Raw genomic sequence first — 23,690 nt, forward strand, 5'->3', positions numbered from 1 at the left:
TGCGCTACATTGGATGTGTCGCTTTCCCGCAATGGCGCAAATTTAAAATGACTGCTGTGATTGTGATTGGTTCTGCAGGCCACGTAAAGCATGGCGAACTTCGAGTTCGTCTTGCCTTTGACCAAGGACCAACTCTTGAGATCCGAGAGTGTCGGGCAGTATTATGTCAAGGACGTGGTGCCGGCTCGTGAGATCGGAGCGCAGGTTCGAGGTACGTAGTGGGCTGTCTTAATTTGTCCCTTCAGCGCGGTGTAATCCGCGCACTGTTCCTTGAGTCATCTTGCCTGTACTGTTGTCTTTGTGCGTAGGATTTCTCTCCAAGAAAAGACTCCTCGATACCAAATGTGTTGTTGATTCCTTCGATCTGCTCTACAGCGTTATCACGTAAGTCAGACATTACTCTTCTCTTGTTTTTAAGCGCTTCGGAAACTAGCTCTCGTGACGCTGCATTGGTCGTGTCAATTTGCAGAAACTTTCGCTCCGTTGACGATGCGGTGATCCAAGATGCATTTGACCTGGCACTCTTGGGTAAGTACTCGCGTCGGTAGCTTGCCGCTTCGTTCATTGGCAATTTCATATCTGTACTGCAAAGTTCACATGTTTTCGCAGGTGTTTCAAAGGTGGAGTCAGACTTGACAATACTGCTGCAAGATTCTGACGCAGCCTTAGATTTCGACACCAAAAAGCAGGCGCAGAATCACCTCAAGATGTCTTGCTATGTGCTTTGTCACCTCATCGATCTCATTGAAGCTGAAGCCAGCAAGCCGTCGTCAGATGTGGCCGTGAGCGCGTCAAAGGTATTTACAAGTTGTCCACATTTTGTTATCCTAAACAGGCACGTCGTTAACTGATTTCGCGCTGTGATGTTGACTTTTTAATGGTACATGTGTTTGTTACTCATGGTAAACACAGCTTTAAGTTTCCGCCTTCTACAAACCCACGAGGTATCTTCTCTGCACAACAAAACCTCCTTCATTAAGGTGGTCTGCATGCTTCTATGCTACTACACACAAGATGCAAGGTACTTCCGGCACCCTACAAGTCGAGGATAATTAGGTGCGATGATGGCAAGCCACTGTGTGACAGATGCCTGCAATGAGCACGCGTGCACTTGCATCGTTATAGGGTCGGCAAAGTGTTGCATTAAATTTGAGCTCTGTTCCTTCACCATGGTGGCAAGGAAATAGAAGGAATTTCTGTTTGGCAGGGAAGTTGACTTGGAGGTTTTGCAAATGGACTTGGAGTTTTATCATTAGCGAACGAAAGTTATTGATGACTTTTTAAAGCCATTCTGTTGTTTTTATAATATTCTTGTATGTGGATGCTTGTATGGTTGCTGGATTGGAGCATCTAGACCTGTCTTGTGAAGGAAATTGTTTTGTGCAAACTTAATGTTATTTATGCAACTTCTTTCATTATTTGCATTAGAGGATATAATAAACAGTTCATTTGAGTAAGGCGGCATGTCTTTATCATGCAGAGAAAGCTGACAATGTTGAAATGGCATCATTTCATGATGACATGGTGAATAAGAGACTTTGTAGAGTACTTGTACTATATTCTATAATCTTTCCTCTTTCTTTTTTTATTCCCAGACAGTAAGCTTGAGGATATTGCCTAGGCAGAGCTCTAGCCTACGGGTGTATGTCATTCTGCTTTATTTCAGTTAAATCTTTGAGAATGAAGACTTGTGTAGAAATTCCTAAACTACCTGAAGTGTAGCCTAAGCTGTACAGTACAGTCAACCACGAAAGTTCATCGACCAGGTGATCTAAAAAAATTTTGAATTTCTGAGCAGCCAATAAAACTGTACATCACAATGTTGTTCCCATATACTAGCAGAGGTTGTAAATGCGAATACCAGGCTGTGTTGTCAGGCAGCGGACATGTTCAGCCTTTTGCCATATTCCATGGTTCGTAAACTATTGTGGTCGACTGTCAATGTATCATAGGGAGTATAATAATCAATCAGTTGTTTATTTAACATGCCTACAAACAACCCTAAGGTATGAGTGCTGACACACTGGCAAAAAAAGAAAAAAGAACAAATACAGGGAAAGAAACATAAAATAGAAAATGACCGTTGTGAAAAGAAACAGTTTACAATCTACAAAAGCCACGGCGAGTTTGATGCAGAAAGACCAAGAAAAACGCAAACAATGCATGATAGTCAATAAAAATTAATCAATCCACCTTTAGATTATGTGCCCAGAAAAAGAAAAGATAATGTAGCGCTTAAAAAAGGATGTGAGGTTAAAAAAAGAAAGAAAATCATGCATGCACAGAAAAGTCACTTTGGCATAATATTGTCACAGAAAAAAGAGAACAAGTAAGGTTGATAAAAGCTCTTATCCATCGACGAAGGAAACATAAACTGATCATCAACAGAAGATTAGTAAGCAAGTACAATGAGAGAAAGAACTGTACAGCTAAAGTTACAAATATAAGGGAAAGTGGATAAAGAAAGGGGAAACGATTCATGTAATATATGTGTAAATGCAATGTACCAGAACATTAATTGTTGTACGGGAAAAAAAAAGAGAAAAAGAAAGCCGCTGGAACACTAGACATTTCACCAGGAAAGGCGAAAATGTACTTAATTGCATGGTGAAAGAGCGCACGTATATGACGAAAGCTAGCGCACGACAATACGAAGCTGTGAACAGGACGACGAAAGAGACTGGTGAAAAATATCAACATCCGTGAAATAGGTATTATACAGATTTTGAATGCTATACACAGAAGAATGTTTGCTGTGACAAGCAGGAACGTAGAATAATCAGTGCACCCCCGTGGCCTTCTGCAGAAACCAAAGTGTGACATAATTAAGTAGCTCAGCTCAGTTCAGGTAATAATAATAATACCTAGCTCCACTGCCCAGGGTTGATGAAATGAAAGGTCTTGGTGTGTTCTTGGACAAAATTCCAAGCTTCTCTTCACTCGCTAAATATGCAAAAGAACATGCCTTCGTGCTCTTGGAAATGTTTGTTGTATGTCCCATGGTTTCCACTTCCCTGTTGCCTTTCCGAAATTGTATTCTACTGTGTTCCTTCTGCTACTAGAGTGTGCCGCTGTAGTTTGGGATAGGATGTGCAAATCTAATGGCGGCCTCCATAATGGTGGCTTCCACAAAAAAATTGATATATATTTTCAAGCACCACTTTTGCCGTTCTGGCTACCATAGCCCAGCCCTCGCAATTATACAACTCGCACCAATAAAACCAAGCGTATTAAATCAGACCTTTTGTTGCTCTATAAGGTGTTCCATGACATTATGCATTGCCCAAAGCTTTTTGATCATGTGCAATGTACTTGTATGTGTACTCCATGTCTTAATTGTGTTATTGCTGATTTTTTGCTCATTAGGCAACTGTTTATGCAGTTCTTTTTTTTTATTCTAAATTTGTAAAAAAATTTGTCATAGCTTTTGGTTGTAGTTGTTTTGCATTTCTACCTTTATTGTTTTTGTTTCCATGTGCATCAGAACTGGGTGCATTAAATAATGATGGTGATAATAAATTATTATTATTATTAACCATAATATAATGATAAACCATTAACCAAAAGATCAGGCACCAGGAACTGCAGTGGTTAGAACACCTGAGTCACACGACTCAACCAGCTTTACTCAAAGCCCTAAGGCTTTAAATTTATAACAGCAAAATTTGGAGCATTCAAATAAATGTTTATTGTAAGCTAAAAGGTGGCACATCGCATTAGCATGGTGTCTTTTTTTATATATACATTTAATCACCAACATGCTTATGCTGACCTCATTTGTACTTGTGTGGAGCTGGTGCCTTCATGAGATCATAAATTTTTTCATTATTTGCTGATTCTGGGTCGCATAAAATGTGATGGCTATTGTCTATGAATGATGGCTAGCAGCAGTGCAAGCTTTGCTCAACATTCCTTCTATGCCAGTGACCAGCAAACAGCAGAATTCTTTTTACAGATTCTGTCAAACTTGTTGATGGTATTTGTTCTGAAATGTTCTGTTTTCCCATTGCAGGGTCGCAAGAAAGTTATTGCAAATAACATGAAATTTCTTGAGTGGGGGTCACAAAAGCTGAAGGCTGTCCAGTGCCTCAAGAATATACACGAGCTTTCCCTCCAGTGCCTGTGGTCACCGCAGCCTGTTGAAGATGAGTACATCAAGTGAGTCTGACGTCAGTGTTCCTTATCCGCCACTGGTGGCTCAGTGGTTGCGACATTCTACTCCCAAGTGCAAAGTTACGGGTTCAATTCCCAGCCACAGCAACTGCGTTCTGATGGGGCGGAGTGCAAAAGATGCTCAACTACTTCAGTTTAGGTACACGTTAAAGAAATGCACGTTATCCAAATCAATCCAGATCCTACAGTGTCTCTTGCAGCCAATGCATTGCTTTGGTACGTTGAGGAAGCACTGACGTTACATTTTTGACTGTTCATTTCTTGCTTTAAATGAAGGTCCTCGACATTGAAAACCTGAAATCGCAAAAAAAAAAGAAATGTTTTTCAATGGAACTAAGATTGAAAAATGAAAATGGTTCGTTACTTTGCGAATTTCGTTAAGTCGAGATTCGTTATATCGAGGTTTGACTGTATACCATAAATCACGAAAAAAAAAATATATATATATATATATATATGTCGGCTCCACTTGTTTGCAAAACTTGTGTCTGCCAAAAGCACATAAATTGCCCAGTAAGCAACTATTTGCATAGATAGCATTAGTTTAATCAAAATTAGTGATACTTTATGTTTAGAGGACTTGTATAATGTGGAGATAACAGTGTCCCGACAATGTGAAAATAAAAAGTAAGAATTTCCAATTCCATTTAACAAGGTTGTAGAGGGGGGTTGTCTTAACTGACTTCGCGCTTGTACTGCTTAGGGTTGACGGCCAACTCTCGCCTTATATGGCCGGACTTCGTCACAGTTCCCTCAAGGTAAAGGAGGAAAGTGCTTTACGCTCTGCTGTATTATCGAAAAACCTTTCTTTTTTTTTCTTTCTTCTTCTCCACCTCCCGTACACACACACGTACAGACACACTCACACACATAGAGTGTGCTTTGATTTAAAGCATAGATTTAGAGCACGGAGACCACTCTGCAGGTTATCAAAATGCCTCCAAAGGCTGTACATAACTAGTCTAAGTGCTTCTGTGCTTTTCTAAGCCACTTAAATGTTTTTTAAGCACATCTTAGGATGCCACTTCTTTGTCGCAGTCCATAGTGAGAACTGCTATGAGGGGGTATCAATTTTAGTGTTTAAATTGAGGTATAATATAGCTTGTGATTTCTTTCGTAAGCCAGCTCCGAAAGTGCGCTTTACTGCTCCAAAAGCTGCTCCGAAATAGCATGTGTCAGTAGCGTCACTGCATTATAGTGAAACAACAACAGGTCTATTGGTAAAATGTTAAGCTTTACTAAAGTAATTCAGCCTCTTGGTTTGATGTCCTCCAAAAACTTTTTTTACAGTCTTGTAGCTGATTGCTTCTTCAAGTTGATAGAAGATGCTGGCAACATAAAGTCGAGCACCATCAAGGATGCATTCACCACAGTGATTGCCTTAAACATCAAAAGGCACAGCTATGCTATTGGTGAGTTTATGTTATGGTACTGTTTTGTGTTTGATATCATGGAGCATGTGTTGCAGGTTGGACATTGATGATGGTGATGGTGTCAGCACCTAATTGTAAAGGCATTGCAACAGTGCAACAACTGTGTATACTGTTACTGTCTTCTCACATATTGTCTCATGGACTTGACAGGGGGAGGCAGGCATAGGTGTGATGATGTTCCAAAGAAAGCTGTGCTCGCTATTGAGTGGACTTGTACTTATTGAAGAAACAGTGCAACTCGCAGTGGTCATAGTGACACCGCACTTGGCAGTCATCGGATTGGATGACACGTCCAACAATCAGTCCCTGTTCATGCGTTGTCATCGAGCATTCAGGCTCGACCAGTAGTCATTGTTATAATTCTGAAAACTACCGCATATCTCACATGTCTTTCTGCTTGTGTGGTTTGTGGCTACCGCATGTGGCTTGTCTTTCTGGAAGGGGCCACAGCATTTGTGATGTGACAATGATGTGATGCAGCAAGCTTATATTGCACAAGAAACAGAGACAACTTTTATAATGAAAAATTTATGTATAGATTTTTTTTATTTGCTCTGCTGTGACCGTATGAAGCACAAAATTGTATACTGTGGGAACATGTCACAGGCTTTATGAATGACTGTCAGGTAAGGGAGAGCGACGCAGAGAATTGTTGTGCGGGACATTCGCAGCACTATTAGGTAGTATATGAAACTGGCACCTTAAGTTATCAAGCTTGAAGCACATCCGGAAATTCCAAGCATGTTCTTGCTCTTGGCTTCAGCATTGACCATCATTTCATTTTGCTGTGCTGTGCCTTCTTTTTTTTCATTTATAAAACTGCAAAGGTATAGAGAAAAAGCTTGTGGCTCAACTACGGAAACAGTTGCTACAGTACTTGCTCAAGTATGCTACAGTATGCGCTCGTAACATTGTGCTCAAGCTAGGTGCCTTGTGCTTGCAGGATGCGTCATGAAAATAATGCAGGTGCTGCAAGCTCACGAGCATGTAGCATCCTTTCTTGCCGAAGCCCTGTTGGTCTTTTCGGAGAAGTTTGGCGTGAAAAGCATTGTTGGTGACTGCATCAGGTAAGAGAGAGTTCTGCTTCATATTTTTTCCTGGTGGATATTGTGTGGGAAATTCTGCTGTAAGTTGTAGGGTTGGTTAGCTTTTGGTAAGAAAGAATGCAGCAACTCAGTAGCACAGACATACAAACAAGGCCCTTGTAGCTTTGCCCAGAAGTGTGGCTTCACGGCAGAGTGCTGCATTCAAGCATTAATATGGTAACTGTGACACCGACACCCACCATCGCGATTGTGTCATGCAGGAATGCTGAAAATCAGGAAACACAAAAGAGTAGTAACCGCTCTACATTTGTTTGTTGGTGGTTACATTTGTTTGCCACTCATTAGCCATGCTGAAAGCTAACACCAGCTTAAAGCGTACTTCTTATTACTTTTAGTACCATTGTTCGTAAGGCACGATGTTGCTGACGCACGTGAAAGCTATCAACGAAATTTGCTCTGTGTCATGCGTGGCAGTGGCAATTTTTTTCGCTTACATCGCCGCTTGTGAAACAGCCTTGATGCCAGAACCTGCAGTGGTTGGTACTCCTGTGAGATAACAGACACCGCATACAAAAATGCCTCTGCATAAGACGAACTGCCTGCAATTTCACCGATCCTTGCATAGGACTTCAGTAAATCATTAAACGCAGAATGCGCAATACTGGTACTAAAAGGGCGCTGTGCAACATAAAAGAAAGTGAAAAAAAATAATTCACCAACTATTATGATACTCCTTAATGCGAAATTCAGAGCGATATATTGGCTGGCACAGACAATCTGTCTCGTGCGGCATGTTGCAGACGGAGTGAAGTGTGACGCGACTGCCTCGCTAATAGGGAGATTGCGAGAGGCAGCGCGTGGGTGCCTTGTGGTCGTGGTTCAGAGCAGCCACCGCAGACAGACCTTTGCTAATGCAGCGCTTTGCTTCCATACAGACGACGATCGCTAATCTGGCGCCATCTCATAGCCATTCTTACCGCACAGCCCATCTTGCGCGGCACTGCGCTTTTCTTCTCATACTTTTGCCACACCCTCCTCCTCCGCTTTTTGCCTCATGGTTCCACTATCCTCCTCTGCTTTCCTCCTCGCACTCTCTTCGCTATCGCTGTATTTCATCTCCCGCTGTGCTCCACGTTCGCTTTCATCCTTTGCTATGCTCATTTACTCTGTTACGAGGTACAACGCTGACGCTTGCCGCAGGGACAGGTGCCTAAGAGCTGTGCTCTAAAAGAGAGGAGGCGGGTCTAGCGACATAAACATGACGTGCTTTCTTGGCTCCAGTATCGGAGAAGGTAGAAGGCGAACGTCACTTGTGGACCCTAGTCGGGGCAAAGAGAGAGCATGTCTATGTTGGCACTGAAGTTCACCTTCTGGCAGCATGGCAACTTGACATACTTTCATACTTGACAGCATGAATCAACTTGACATACTCTAGCATTAAAATGGCCCCTAGACGGGGCCCTGCAACTTCCTGTGTATAACCAAAATTTGTTATGGGGCATAATCAGGGGCCCTTTAATATTGTTACATAGTAGTTTGTGATGCTACAGAAAGACATTGTGAGGAGAAGAGGAAGATGAGGTGATGCTGACATTGTTCAGTGGTATTGCTCTACCCTGTGGTTTCTAGCTATGCATTGTCCCTGTATATATATCTCCTGTAAATATTCTTCCCCGTAATATTTAGCGGAGGTGCGGAGTGTGGCATCATTAGCCACGGCAGCAGAACAGAGGTGTTGTCTGCTGCGGAGATCCAGATTCAGGTTGTTGTGAGTTTACAGCGCATGTAGCCCAGGCATTGAGCCAAATAGTAATTGTGTTAAGGGTCATAATGTCCCAGACACAGAATGCTCATTACGTTGCCTGTGTGCCGCAGGTATCAGATGGGAGTTTACAGAGCTGAAAACAAGAAGCTGGGTGCACTGCATGGACTCTTTCTGGCATTTCTATTCACACGTCTATTTCTTGCATGCAGAGAGCTGTGCCGCCTGGATTCCTTGGAGAATGCGCAAGACGTCGGCGGCATCCGGAATCTTGCCACATTTCTTGTGGAGCTCACAGACAGAATGCCTGAATTAGTCACGAAGTCAGCTGGCTTGCTTGTTGACCTGCTGAATGTCAAGGTTTCTATCTGCTTTTTGTGTGTTTTATAGATGAACACAACCAATAGTGCAAGCTTCCGAACCAAAGCTGAGTTTTTTAGTATTATCATAATTTTTCTTTTTTGAAAATTGCGCCTGCTGTGGCGCATGTCTCCTTTTCTTCCGTGGTCGTGGCCGTGCATGGCTGTCAGCACAGCTGAGTGCATATTCAGCCCGCACGTCCTGCTTTATATGTTACCTGCTGTGTGTTCAAAGAGTGGCCATGTCGAACTGCCATGGCATCATACGCGCTGTCCTCCCACTTGTTCAATACTGGAGGTAGCGAAACCTCGAGTTTCGGAGACGTGTTGAAGTAAGACGCAGATGAAGCTTTCGTTCCCCACTGCCCGCACTTTTCATGACAGCGTCTTCCACTGCAGGCGACGCTATCAGCCACGGGCGGTGGAGTGAACGCGAAAGCATTGCTGGCTCGCTTCGTATCACCGATATGAAGATATCGTCGACATGGCATAAAAGCGTAGCTTTTGTTGCCAACTCACAAATTCAACAAAATTATTTTTTTCTCATCCAAATTTGCTCTCTCCAACTGCCAGACAATTAGAAAAACCTTGCTGCCCCTTCCCTGTAAGAAAAATCCATCAGCGACTGTACTTATTTGCGTACAAGGTCGTATTTCAATATAACTATATATTTCTGTATAACGGAACAGATTGAAAATTTTACTGAGTTTACTATATCAAAGTTTAGCTGTAATTGGAAACCCCCGGAATAATCGTTGCGGGTTATATGTGAATTTCGCCTTATGGCTGCGCGAATTTTGCCTTGTGGTGTGGTTTCATGGAAGGGCTGCAGGCGCTGCCATAAAGTCACACCATAACGCGAAATTCTTTCTACCATAAGGTCGCACCTCAAGGTGAAATTCACGTATAACCTGCATCCCGGCTTTACTGTTCAATTTCTTTAATTCGTGATGTGGGTTATATGCTAAAAGATAGAGTGCTGCCTCACCTGCCACGGTTTATTAGTTGCTGCAATTTACGCTGTTGCTGCGATATATCACTTGAGGCAAATTGCAAAATAGCACGTACGACAACATAAGGAAACGAACACACACAGCTACTAACAACTCTGAGTCTCTGCTAATGACTCAACGTTTTCACAGAGAGAAGGCATGTGCATTGGTTCCTGCCCTGCGCCTCTCTTAAGCGACCTAGTTCTCATTCATTACAATAGGATTCTGTGCACTAGCTTGAAAGGATCAGAGGTTGCAAAATTTTTTAGGTGTGTTGATGATTATCTAGTGTTTCTACAACATGACAATGAATTCTTAGCTTCTGCCACATTTGCCGTGTACCTTCAACCTTTCGTCATGTGAAGAGCCTGCTAACGGTTCTATTAGGTTTTTAGATCTTGCACTTGTTTTCTCAGACAGTCATGTGTCTTGGTGCTGTGAGCCCCAAGGGAAAAAAGCCATTCTAACATTTTCTTCAGCGCATTCCAAGCTAGTTAAGTGGGGCATCATTAACCTTTGTTTTAAAAATGCTCTTCTAAAATCCTGCCATCACCTGGCACACAGAAACTTCTAAAACCAAGTTTCGTGTCTAAGCGCAGCTGGCTACCCCTTACAAATGCTGACAGCAGTGGCTGGCAGCGTGTTAAGAAAACACGATGCTCACCCAGATTCCACTGCCCAACAGAGCAAAGGCAGAAAAGTGGTGTACATGCTGTACTTGCACCAAGCTAGCTGTAATCTAAAGAAAATTGGGAATCGTGTTGGCGTTGAGATCGCCTTTTCAGCCCCTTTTAAATTGTCTGGTTTGTGCGCGAAAGTTAACAATGCTACAAAGAAGCACAATGACTGTAATAAAAAACGCTGAGAAGAATTTGCTTCGTGCATGGAAGCAATGGTGTATCGTATTACTTTAGACTGTGGGAAGGTGCCTCGATCGTTTATGGGAACATTCGAACTATGTTAATAATCTGGTAAAGACTGCTCATCTAGCCGCACACTGCTTGCGTTGTGGCTGTAAACCCTTCTTTGACACATCACAAGTGATATCTAGAAACCAAGATCAAGTGACTAGGGAGATCATCGAGACATTCGGAATGATTCTAAATGATAACTGTAAGTTGCCCATCTGTTTCGCTTTCACAAAAGGAAATCATGTTCCTATAGCAGTAGCGGCCTATGGTGGATGATTTTGCCGAAAAGGAACCTGCATTGCGACGGTGGCCTTCTTTTTTTCTCTCTCTTTTTTTTTTCTTCCTGTTGTACTATGGTATATATGAGGTAACCATGTGCAACGAATTTCAGTTATTAGTAACGCTGTGTCTTCATTCCCTTCTGTTGTCCTACGTGCTATTTTGCACTTTGCCTTAAGTTATGCAGTGCCGACTAGCCCACCAGTCCGTTCTCTTGATTATCACCCTTGCATATACAAGGGGTGACTTCTAGGCTAAGCATTCTGCGAAAAGAAGTCTCTCCTTATATTCGAATAAATACAGTAATATTGTCACTTTGTGTTTAATTCTGCAAGAAAGTTTCATAGACACTGAGGTAAGGCTTCCCTCTTGGGAGTGTCAACGTCCCATTTTTCGGATTCCGTAGGGGCCGCGAAAATGTCTGAAAAATCTGGCAGCCCGAAAAAATGAATGCGCGCCTTTTGCTGCACCCAAGGGCTGAAATCGCCACAGGCACTTTCCGAAATAGCTCTGAAGACCTGCCAGTACACTAATAACAGTATCGTTGCTCGTACTGTGACAGGAGACGACAGACGCACGCGTGTATGATTAAATTAAGGAATACATATTGTGTCCCGTGACAGTTGCCCCTTTTCGCTCTTAATATGCTTCACCGCAGTACATTGCGTATGCTTCAACGCATAACATTACCATATTCTGGCGAAGCTCTCTTTTGGGGACCAACGTTATGTAACACGTCAAGCATTCCGCGCTTCGAAGCCGGCCGCGAGGATTACAAAGGTGGAGTCGGCACTACTGCCGACAGCGGCGAATTCTTTCAATGAAAAATGCGGCACTGAGAAGAAATCTGGGTAACGAGCATCAAAGCTGCTAGGCCTAGGATTGCTGAGGTGGTGTGGTTATGGCTGCAAGATAATGAAAATGGCGGACGTGGTGGCTGCGATTAATGTGTATCGAACCTGCAGACACTGCAGAAAATCCGGAAAATTGAATGGCGAAGGGTTTTTGCCTCCAGAATTTTATATGTTCTTATGCATTGGTTCTATGGGGTACGTGGCTTTCCTGCGAAGGTATCCGTACTAGTCCTTGAATGTATTGTAGGAAATTGCTCAGTATGTTCTGATCAATGAAAAGTCAAATGATGGAAGTCAGCTGTAGCATTTCCTTCAGAAGAAATGTTGCTAGCTAGAGGACCACACAAACAAAGTCAAACGGGTGCTTTGTGTGGTTCTGTAGTTCGCACTGTATTTTTCTCTTTTTTTCCTCAAGATGTTGTTGTGCAATTCAACATCATCATCATCGGCCTGGTTACGCCCACTGCAGGGCAAAGGCCTCTCCCATACTTCTCCAACAACCCCGGTCATGTACTAATTGTGGCCATGCCGTCCTTGCAAACTTCTTAATCTCATCCGCCCACCTAACTTTCTGCCGCCCCCTGCTACGCTTCCCTTCCCTTGGGATCCAGTCCGTAACCCTTAATGACCATCGGTTATCTTCCCTCCTCATTACTTGTCCTGCCCATGCCCATTTCTTTTTCTTGATTTCAACTAAGATGTCATTAACTCGCGTTTGTTCCCTCACCCAATCTGCTCTTCTCTTATCCCTTAACGTTACACCTATCATTCTTCTTTCCATAGCTCGTTGCGTCGTCCTCAATTTGAGTAGAACCCTTTCCGTAAGCCTCCAGGTTTCTGCCCCGTATGTGAGTACTGGTAAGACACAGCTATTACATACTTTTCTCCTGAGGGATAATGGCAACCTGCTGTTCATGATCTGAGAATGCCTGCCAAACGCACCCCAGCCCATTCTTATTCTTCTCATTATTTCCGTCTCATGATCCGGATCCGCCGTCACTACCTGCCCTAAGTAGATGTATTCCTTTACGACTTCCAGTGCCTCGCTGCCTATTGTAAATTGCTGTTCTCTCCCGAGACTGTTAAGCATTACTTTAGTTTTCTGCAAATTAATTTTTAGACCCACTCTTCTGCTTTTCCTCTCCAGGTCAGTGAGTATGCATTGCAATTGGTCCCCTGAGTTACTAAGCAAGGCAATATCATCAGCGAATCGCAAGTTACTAAGGTATTCTCCATTAACATTTATCCCCAATTCTTCCCAATCCAGGTCTCTGAATACCTCCTGTAAACACGCTGTGAATAGCATTGGAGATATCATATCTCCCTGCCTGACGCCTTTCTTTATTGGGATTTTGTTGCTTTCTTTATGGAGGACTATGGTGGCTGTGGAGCCGCTATAGATATCTTTCAGTATTTTTACATATGGCTCGTCTACACCCTGATTCCGTAATGCCTCCATGACTGCAGAGGTTTCGACAGAATCAAACGCTTTCTCGTAATCAATGAAAGCTATATATAAGGGTTGGTTATATTCCGCACATTTCTCTATCACGTGATTGATAGTGTGAATATGATCTATTGTTGAGTAGCCTTTACGGAATCCTGCCTGGTCCTTTGCTTGGCAGAAGTCTAAGGTGTTCCTGTTTCTATTTGCGATTACCTTAGTAAATAGTTTGTAGGCAACGGACAGTAAGCTGATCAATCTATAATTTTTCAAGTCTTTGGCGTCCCCTTTCTTATGGATTAGGATTATGTTAGCGTTCTTCCAAGATTCCGGCATGCTTGAGGTCATGAGGCATTGCGTATACAGAGTGGCAAGTTTCTCTAGAACAATCTGTCCACCATCCTTCAACAAATCTGCTGTTACCTGATCCTCCCCAGCTGCCTTCCCCCTTTGCATTGCTCCCAAGGCTTTCTTTACTTCTTCCGGCGTTACCTTCGGGATTTCGAATTCCTCTAGACTGTTTTCTCTTCCATTATCGTCGTGGGTGCCACTGGTACTGTATAAATCTCTATAGAAGTCCTCAGCCACCTGAACTATCTCATCCATATTAGTAATTACATTGCCGGCTTTGTCTCTTAACGCATACATCTGATTCTTGCCAATTCCTAATTTCTTCTTCACTGTTTTTAGACTTGAGAGCGCTTCACTTTTTAGACCTGAGAGCGCGTTCAATTCTATCCATATTATACTTCCTTATGTCAGCTGTCTTACGCTTGTTGATTAACTTCGAAAGTTCTGCCAGTTCTATTCTAGCTGTAGGATTAGATGCTTTCATACATTGGCGTTTCTTGATCAGATCTTTCGTCTCCTGCGATAATTTGCTGGTATCCTGCCTAACGAAGTTACCACCGATTTCCATTGCACACTCCTTAATGATGCCCACAAGATTGTCGTTCATTGCTTGAACACTAAGGTCCTCTTCCTGAGTCAAAGCCGAATACCTGTTCTGTAGCTTGATCTGGAATTCCTCTATTTTCTCTCTTGCCGCTAACTCATTAATCGGCTTCTTATGTACCAGTTCCTTTCGTTCCCTCCTCAGGTCTAGGCTAATTCGAGTTCTTACCATCCTGTGGTCACTGCGGCGCACCTTGCCAAATTAACTATCCCAAATTCATACCCTCATATTCCTTTTTCAGAGCTACACCATGCGGATTGGAGTCTTGACAGTTTTCTTCAAGATTGTGCTCGATGTCCTAAGCAAAGAGGGATTGGACAACAAGGAGAAGGAACTGAGAGACACACTCCTTGACCACCTGGAGGTTTGTTTTCCAGCATATCACTAGCATTCACTTTGAGAGCATCGAGGCAGGGAGTACAGTTAAATAAGGACCAACAAAAATGTCAGGCCAGAGTCCAAGCTAAGCTTGTAGTGGTAACTAAATTTCTGCATTCTGCTTCTACCATAGCAACACAAGTTGCATGCAACTACATATAATTTGCCGATCTTGCTATGAATTACTAAAGTCTTTCGAGGTTATCACTGATGTATTCCCAAGACCAGTGAGAGATTATCATTTAAGTTCAATTAATGGCATCATCAGTTTTGAAAATGTCGATGGAAGTTTTAGTGTGAGGCAGCTTCACATGTTGATTTAGTGTAGATATATGTTTCTTACTGTGGATTGGACAGTGATGCGCTGTAAATCACAAACGTTAATGTTACGATCGCTAGTCGGTGGTTGGTTCACTAACCCTTTCGTTTGTAACAGCAGCATATTCAGTAAAAAAAATAAAATGTATTTGTGCCTGTCAGCTATATGTTGTACACTACACTCTAACAAATGTTTGCACTTTTTGGAGCTTATCTTGTCCTAAAACAGTAATGGTCATCTATCTTGTGCGCTCAGTACTTCCAGGACGTAAGTAACATGGATGTTATCAGCTTGACATGGTATTCTCGACAGGAAAGTATCAAGTGTTGAGTTTTCAAGGAAGGATATGCAAGCAAGACAGATGGTGATTATTGTTTGAAAAAAAGTTAGACACACCCCAGAGCGTGTAAGCTGTTTTTAAAGTGTACATCTAAGAGCAGAAACTGTATGACTCTTTGTAAGCAAGGCAGATATAAGTGACATCAACTAGTGCCAAGACTTATCTTCCACACTTATTGCACCCATTTTGAATTTTTATATGCACCATATACTTTTCGTAACTATATGCATGACTTTGCCTGTTTCAAAGAAAAGGCTATATCATCTTTACTGTGTCAAGTGGCGACGGCACTATTCTGTGCTAACGAGGACAATTCCAAGAGGCTGCCCATGCTCGCTGTTGGAAAGTTTGCAAAGCCACATTGCTTTAAGAACTTGAAGATGCTGCCGTGCAGCTACAACTTCAGCAAAAAGGCGTAGATGACGTCTTTGCTCTTCAGCAATTTTTTGCAGCAGCTGGATAACAAAACGGGTGGTAAGGCGAGGAAAATATTGCTTTTCATGGACATCGCACCGTGCCGCCCACCCGATATGCCCAGCCTGAGGAACATAAAGGTTGTTTTTTTTTCTGCCTGACTGCACAAGCCGGCTGCAGCCGCTGGATGCTGGCATCATTAAGTGCGTCAAGCAAGGGTACTGGAAGTGGTTAGTGCAGCGTCGGCTGGCGCCTATGGAGTGCAGCGAATCGGAAAAAAAGATCGCTGTGCTCGACGCCATGCATTTTATTGCGAGTTCGCGGAATGCGGTGTCGCGAAGCACAATTGCTAACTCGTTCAAGCACTGTGGCTTTAAGCGAGAGACTGCCTCCTCTGCTGGGGATGCAGCAACCTCGATGCCGCTCGAGGCCAATGCAGGCTTCGCTGACGATGATTTTGAGGGTTTAAACCTCACCACGACCTTCGCCGAGTACGTGGAGGCCGACTACAATGTTGCGATCTGCAGTGAGGTGTCGCTAGATGACGCCATCGCGGAGGCTTCGCCTAGTGCTCGCACCGCTGCGACATCGGATGAGGACAACAACGATGCCACAGATGCCATGCCTGTGCCTACCACGTTCACCGAGGTGCTACGGCACATAGACGGCATCCGAAACTTTATCTGTTCACGCGACGCTGCAGAGGACCTCCTTTTGGACGTTGCCCAACTCGAGCGAAAGCTCTTGGTTCATGGATCAAACAAGGTTCAAAAGAAACTTACCGACTTTCTTTAAAGTTCGCGCCGGCTGGTGGGAATCGCGGCAGTGGGCAATGGAGTGCCGTAAATGTTCGTTTGAATAAAGCATGATTGGTACCTGTGCTGCAGCATTAATTCTTACTGCATTTACTTTTTGGGTAATTTCGGTTTCCAAGCCCTGCAGAGTATGTTAGTAGTTTACATCGAAGTTTCTCGTAAATCGGTCATGTCAAATAAGTAGTATTTTTATAGGCATAATTTATGTTCAGATTTTACGACGCCCACATTTTACGATGCTTTTTCGCGGTCCCGAGAAAGTTGTATAATCGGGCTTCCACTGTATATATACCAGTGCCCGCTTGTAATCAGGCGGGTGCTGTAATAGATATAATCGCATGCCTGTGGGCAACAGATCTGTGAGCACCTAGCGATGACCCTTTGAGAGGTTAGAAACCAGATAGACGTCAGTTTTTAGATGTGCAACGAACAGAAACTGCTCCCGAGAGGTAATCAAAACTAATCAGTGCGCGCCTTTGCACGCGCGATTGCGCTAGCGGTTGCTGAAATGCCAGCGTAAAGAACCCACGGAACGAAAACCAAGAGACTAAGGAGCAAATGAAAAATCACTTGTATCCACACAGGGTGGCAGCACTTGCTTGGCAACAAAGAGTTGAAAAATTGGCGTGTGTTTCAAAGATACAGATGTCGCCATAAATATACGGCATCAACCATTTGGTACTTCTTCGCGGCACTGTATATTTATGGCATTGACTGTCAAAGGGTTAAACATGTACAGTCAGATCTGGTAAAGAGGTCGAGAATACCTTACAATAGGATGGATAGGTGGACTAGTTGGTATTGCATTACGGTATCGAAACTTAGGACGTACCAAAAGGCGATAGGCGAGGAAGGGACATGCTACATAAACGCTTCCAGATTCCAGCGCTCGTGTTGCATCCACCTTCCTTATCTGTTGTCTTTTGCTACACTACAAGTTTCGATATCGAAAATATGTTTCTTATATTTGTCTTTATTGTGGTAGAAACTTGGGCCAGTTGGCGTTGCACAGTTCGGATTTCGTAGGACCACCACTTAGACGAAACAAGCAAAAGAAGGATGCATACATGTGTCTTTTTTTTTTCCTTGTGTTTCGTCTAAGCGCTGGTCCTACAAAATGTTAGAGGACGTTCGTTATAAGCATACATTTCATAACATTAATAACCTGAGGAAAAATGTCAGACTCCTATAATTAGTTTCATTGCTGTTCATTATGTAAAGGTTCAGCTATAATTTCGCTTCCTGCACTCCACAAGGCACAAGTATCCTTTACCTTGCTCTCAAACATCTTGTGAACCCTGCCTTCTCACGCATGTTGTAATCTCATTCTCGTCTAGGAGCATATTTTGGATGAGAATGCCTTTGTGCGTGGCAAGGTCTTGCAGCTGTGGCAAGACATGTGCAACCAGAAGTGCATTCCGCTGGACAGGCAACAGGCAGTGCTCGAACTCGTCACCAACAGGCTGTGCGACAAGTCTAGCGTCGTCCGGAAGCATGCAGTCGGCTTCGTCTCTGCCTACCTCGCCAGCAATCCTTTCCTTGCCAAGGTGCGGTGATGCCAGCGGATTGTATATTCATGAACTTCAGCGCCTTGTGCTGCCAAGAGAAAATACCATATTTGTTTTATTCTAACGTGTCCACGAATGTAATGCACAGTTTTTCGTGGCTAGAAACGAAAGATGCAACTCCCTCGACTGTAACACTCACTCCGATCTTCATAATACCCGTGTCACACGGGCGTTTGGAAGGCCTTCCAACCGATAGTCAGTTGACTCAAAGGTCAAGTTCGAGCTGCTACACGTACGGTTTCGAAGGCCGCCGAGTCAACAGTCTATCGAGTCAACGGAGCACCTTACAACTCTATCAAAATCTCGATGGCATTTGAGCAACGGAAACGGAAACAGTGCGAACATGCCTTCTCGTTCACAGTGTGCTCGTACTATCAATTAGAAAGAACAAATCAAACCAAAATGCTCTAGAAATACTATATATGAGTGTTATTAATTATTCAATAAAGTATTTTTGCCACATGATATGTGCGAACTGCACATACTCTCGACAACAGCGACATGCAGCGACGCAAACGCTGCCAAAGTTTCGCTACTCAACAACTTAAAAACTAAACATATATGTATGGCAATGTATAAACATTTTTTTAAAATGTATAAACAAACAAAAGAAATTATAGTGCTTTTAAGTGGTTTTAATGTTGCTTAACTTTTCATGACATGAAAACGAAAGTAAAGATCCGCAGCGCCACACAAATTTACGAGAAACACCTGAACCACTCAACAGCCTTTCGAAAGTGCCGTGTAGCAGCGCGACAACTCCTTTGAGTCGATAGAGTTGTGGCGTTTCGAAGGCCGTCGACTGGAAGGCCTTCCAAATGCGCCCTTGTGATACAGGTATAATTAAAAAAAATTATAAGGGCAATGCCTTAGATATCCCACTCACCCTTTTTGGGGGTAAGAAAGAAAGCACTAATGGCAATTCACACGAACTCTAAAAAAGTAAAGTTATTGCATCTGAGCTATTGTGAATGGGGCACCATTCATCATCGCTCTCGGACACGTCCTTTGATGTGATAAGGACGTGTCCGAGAGCCTTGGAGCACCTCGACTTTGGATCTGTCTGTGGCTTTTCGGATACCGCAGCGTAACAAATTTGCACTGTGGGCACAAAGGCAGTACTATTCCGGACCCTGTCAAGTTCTGCTATGTTGTTGAATTCTTCCATGTTGACGTTCTGAGCCGATCTGAGAGGACATAACTGTCCTTTCACTTAATCAGATAAAGCATAACTGCCTTTTGAGCCAATAATAAATGGTGAGGTTGACAACATGGTGGAATTTGGATTGACAGTGTTCAGTATAGCATCACCCAGGTGACGTGTGGGTTGGAATACAGAAATTTTTTGTCAACAATGATAGCTCATCACTATTGCAGTGTTGGTTTCATACTCGAATCTAATGCACATTTGTTTACTGTCATTTTCTGGGAAATTTTTCGAGAAAGAAGCCTGTCATGCGTCTTCTTCTTTCTTCAAGGTTCCGTGTTCACGCTTTCACAAAACTGATTTGCCAGATATATTGCTTTCTGACTTGTGTATTGCTTTCTCCACTTGAGTGAAACAAAATACATGAAAGCGATGACGTAGCTAACACAACCTTTCTTGCACTTTGATGCGCTGTCTCGGACTTCCTTCCTTATTTAGGTGGGCATATTGCGCTCTCAAATTTGTCATAGTCATGCATATTATCAAGTCGTTCAAACACAGAACTGGTTCAAGCCTGCAGAAACATCGTGTGACAATGCCTTCTTTACTTTCATCACTGTCTAGTTGTCACCTGATGAACTGAGGAGGAACCTTGCTGAGGAAGAGGAGAAACTGCAAGCTCTACGGGTATTGCACAAAGATGGTGAGCAGTTTCACTATTGTGGCGCTCTGCAACAATGCACACGAGGTTCAACCGCATGGCTGCTTTGTGATTGGAGTGGAATGCGAAAATGCTTATCTACCTAATCTAAGTTGCACGTTAGAGGGTTTCCCTTGTCTGTTCATGCATTATCCTCGTGGAATGACAGGTTGCCGGAGAATTGGACAGCAGTAGCAGCGCTGGTAGTGACATCTTGCTATGCACTGAATTAATAAATGTGGTGCTTGACGTCCCAAAACTGCACGTTAGTTTATGGGAGGCTCCAGATCAATTTTGACCACGAGGGGTTCTTTAAAGTGTGCCTGAAGCGCAGTACATGAGCGTTTTTGCATTCAGCCCCCACGGGGATGCGGCAGTCGTGGTCAGGAACCGAACCTGAGACCTTGTGCTCAGTAGTGCAACACCATAGCCACTAAGCCACCATGGTGGGTGCGTTCTGCATTGTTGAACCACAACACGATTCAAATGTTTTCGTACATGGGTGTTCCCTCTGAGAAAAAGAGGAAAGGACTGCACGTTAGTGATTATGTGGCTGCCGACGCTTCACACCAGCAGCTAAGACGAACGTGACTGGTCACTGCAACAACAGCACTGTGTCCTCGTCTATAGTTGAACTCTGGGCCACAAGATAACGCTACATAGATAATGTTGTGGGCTTTTCATCTGCGTACTCTTGGGACAAAGGAACACCAACACAGTTGTGCAAACAATCACAAGGGCATTTATTGCACCTTTCATAGCTCAATGCCTGCTAGCCGAGTTGCTATCCACAAAACATGCCGATGTGCGCGCGACAAATCTAGAAGTCCGACTCACCGCGACCGGATAACGAGCGAATATGTTCGCCCCATGCTGGATCCCAACGCCTGGTCGTTCGCGCGTACGGTCATGCGAATGGTGGCACGTTCGTACGAGGCCTTACGAGACGGTCTCGCAGAAGCATGGATCGGCGCACGCGCGGGACGTCCGTGCTGCTTGCCATCCCAAACCAAAGAGGAAGCGCCTCTCCCTTTTCGCGCCCAAGTAACCCCACCCGTAGGCAGCGCAACACTCGCGCCATCTCTCGTACTGTGCCTCAACCAGACCGACTGCCGTGGGCATCACGAAGGCCACGCGGCGAAACCGGACCGCAGGAGACGGGAGCCACGCGGGAAAACAACACACTAGGGGACGCGTGAGAGTCTCGCATCTCCACAACATCTATGTCTCTGGTAACCAAACATATTCCAGAGAAAATATGTATATTGGCAGACTAAAGTTTTCCACTCAGGAACCCCATGGAGTCAAAATTAAGCAGCACCCTGTCGCAACATCATCTCTTGTAGCCTGCACTGCCATTCTGGGACATTAATTCCACGAAAATCATTTTCATGGGGACAAGACTGCAATATAAGTGCCTCCCTTGAGGTTATTCTGTGTGGGTGCGTCTTTTATTGGTCATCTTTCATGTGCAATTGCGCTTCACTAATCCAGTTAGCAAGAACAAATTAATTTAGGCTCTGGGTAAAAGCTTACTGAGTAGCACAGTTCTTTCATCCTTTTTTATTCTGTCAGTCATTGTTACTGTAGTACCGATACGTTCCCTGCCTCTCGGTGTGGTTTCACACTTTCATTAGCACGTGGCACACAGAGATAAGTAATCTGTCAAAAATAGAATATGTCACCCAACACAGAAGTTGCCAAAAACCACGCCTCATAGTACTTCATAAATGGCCTACTATGTCTACCGATAACGGGAAACAAACTTCGACTTCTTGTTTCTTAGTTTGTTTGTTTCATTAGCAAGACTTGCCAGTTGGTGCTGATCACATAAAAAAATAATAGCATAATACTCCAAACAAACAACAAAAAGAGTAATAAGATTCATACCAGCTATCAGCTATTGTATCGTTCAACCAGATGGCTGTTGAATTGTGCATGCGCATAGTTCGCTCTATGAACTTTTGTAAAGGAGTTGAAGAAATGGTATGGGGATGCTATTCAGCAATGACTCAAGTGTTTCACTCATAAAGGCATACCTTTTTTACATTTTCGTGGTTGGATACTGGTTATTTCTTGAGTAGCTTATGTTCCTAAGAGAAACTGCAATGAAATGCGTAACAAGGTAGGAGGAAATGCAAACCAGTGGAATCTTTCACTGAATTTGTCCCTTGGAAATCCCTAGTCGATAAAATGCAGTTCAGTTAAAAGCCAATTCTTTTGCTCTTTCGTCACTGGTGCAAAGGTCACCCATCTCAGTTGTCACAAAGTTCAGTCCCTTGAAGCAGCAGATAAGAATTGAACGAAATAGAGCAGTTAAAAGGCGTTATGTACAGTTGAATCTCACAGTAACGAAATCGGCGGGGAATGCGAAAAAATTCTCTTTTGCAACAATTTCGTTGTTGTGAAATGAGACAGCACAGGCAACTAATGTGTCGCAGAACGAAACTTTACTGTCAAAATTCCGTTAGCCTACTTTGGCAAGCTTTGCTCGAGGATATGTAGAACTGCATTGCCGACAGTGCAAAGTGCGCCGCATGCATCGATCAGCAGTGGCAGCACGGCCGTGGAGCAGTATTCCCGGTCAATTGCTTTCGGAGATACGATCACTCTTGCGAGATTTTGCGCAACTCGGCACCCGACGCAGAGCAACAGCGCTCGACGCATGCAGCAGCATTTCTCCATCCCACGCTGTTGCCCGTAGGCGCTGACACGTCCGGAGCGGAGCGCCAAAGTGGTCGCTTCTCGTATACCTGAAGGTAGTCGATCGAGATTACAGCTTCCCTGCACAAATCTACGTCCGGCAGCAAATCCGCGCATGATGCCCATCGAGTGGCACCAAAACCAATGTTCTTGAAGCAAAGGATGTGTATTCCCGGACGATCGCTCGATTACGACCCGATGCATGGCACTCCATGCTGAAACTGCCATCGCAAGCGGCATAAACAATTCCTCGTTAGTAGGACACGCATTTCCTCGTTTTTGCTGCATTTTTCTCGCTGAGGCACACATTATGCACTGCACTTGGATGCAAAAACCATCGTCACATGTCGGTAGCAACATGCCGCTTCAAACTGGCAACCAACAAACAAGATGGTGGCCGCGACATGTTTCTGGCAAGATTGCCTGCGGCGCTTGGTTGTTTTTGTAAACAAAAATGGCGGCACCCACGCGAGTGTAATGTGGTGGTATTTTATGCAATTTTACTGCAAAGCAATCGCATTTGAGCACATTTTATAGCCTGCTAGGCTTGCGTGAGTAGGTAATATGCAAGGTTACATTCCAGCAAATTTCGTTGATGCGGGATTGTAGTACAGCGACATTTTGGTGTCGCAAGAATTTCGTTATTGCGAGTTTCGACTGTATATTACTGCAAACCTTTTTTGTACATTTTGTACAAAAGTTTTGTACGTATAAATGTTGACTTCTTACATCAAATAAATCAGTTGTAAGTTCAGCGCCGTGTTTGTCTCCTCTTCATTCTGGTCCTGTCGTTTAGCGCTGTTTGAATTTTATTGTTACCATGCAACACCAACTCGCCCAATCCGCTGCCCTTCTGATATCTGCTTTTCGCATGTGCTCAAGCATCCCGGTTAGCCGTTAAGAGTTACACAAGAAACCTAACCGCAGTCATTCTGTTAAGTGGGGACACAGGTCTTAGAGACGAAAAAATCATGAAAAAATAGGTTTCTTGAAAGTGGTATTTTCATAATATACAAACACTGCCGCATGTTCTCACCAAGTTTCCCGCGTCAGCATATAAAAATGCTGTCAGGTTTGCCTCATAACTGGGCATAACTG

General features: G+C 43.6%; 1 protein-coding gene across 2 annotated transcripts in view; it reads left to right on the plus strand.

Moving 5' to 3' along the window:
* Cap-D2 (CAP-D2 condensin subunit) overlaps positions 1–23,690 on the plus strand; it is a 56,941-nt gene that overhangs the window by 431 nt on the left and 32,820 nt on the right. For both annotated transcript variants that reach the window (XM_075685165.1, XM_075685166.1), the window contains exons 2-12: positions 79–211; positions 309–384; positions 470–528; positions 610–797; positions 4,013–4,158; positions 5,464–5,585; positions 6,550–6,673; positions 8,627–8,774; positions 14,450–14,572; positions 17,812–18,021; positions 19,814–19,892. In XM_075685165.1, coding sequence (XP_075541280.1) covers positions 91–211; positions 309–384; positions 470–528; positions 610–797; positions 4,013–4,158; positions 5,464–5,585; positions 6,550–6,673; positions 8,627–8,774; positions 14,450–14,572; positions 17,812–18,021; positions 19,814–19,892 — 1,396 coding nt within the window. In that variant the 5' untranslated portion in view covers positions 79–90. The remainder of the gene's footprint in view (positions 1–78; positions 212–308; positions 385–469; positions 529–609; positions 798–4,012; positions 4,159–5,463; positions 5,586–6,549; positions 6,674–8,626; positions 8,775–14,449; positions 14,573–17,811; positions 18,022–19,813; positions 19,893–23,690) is intronic.

The sequence above is a fragment of the Dermacentor variabilis genome, chromosome 3 (assembly GCF_050947875.1).
Source record: "Dermacentor variabilis isolate Ectoservices chromosome 3, ASM5094787v1, whole genome shotgun sequence".
NCBI lineage: Eukaryota > Metazoa > Arthropoda > Arachnida > Ixodida > Ixodidae > Dermacentor > Dermacentor variabilis.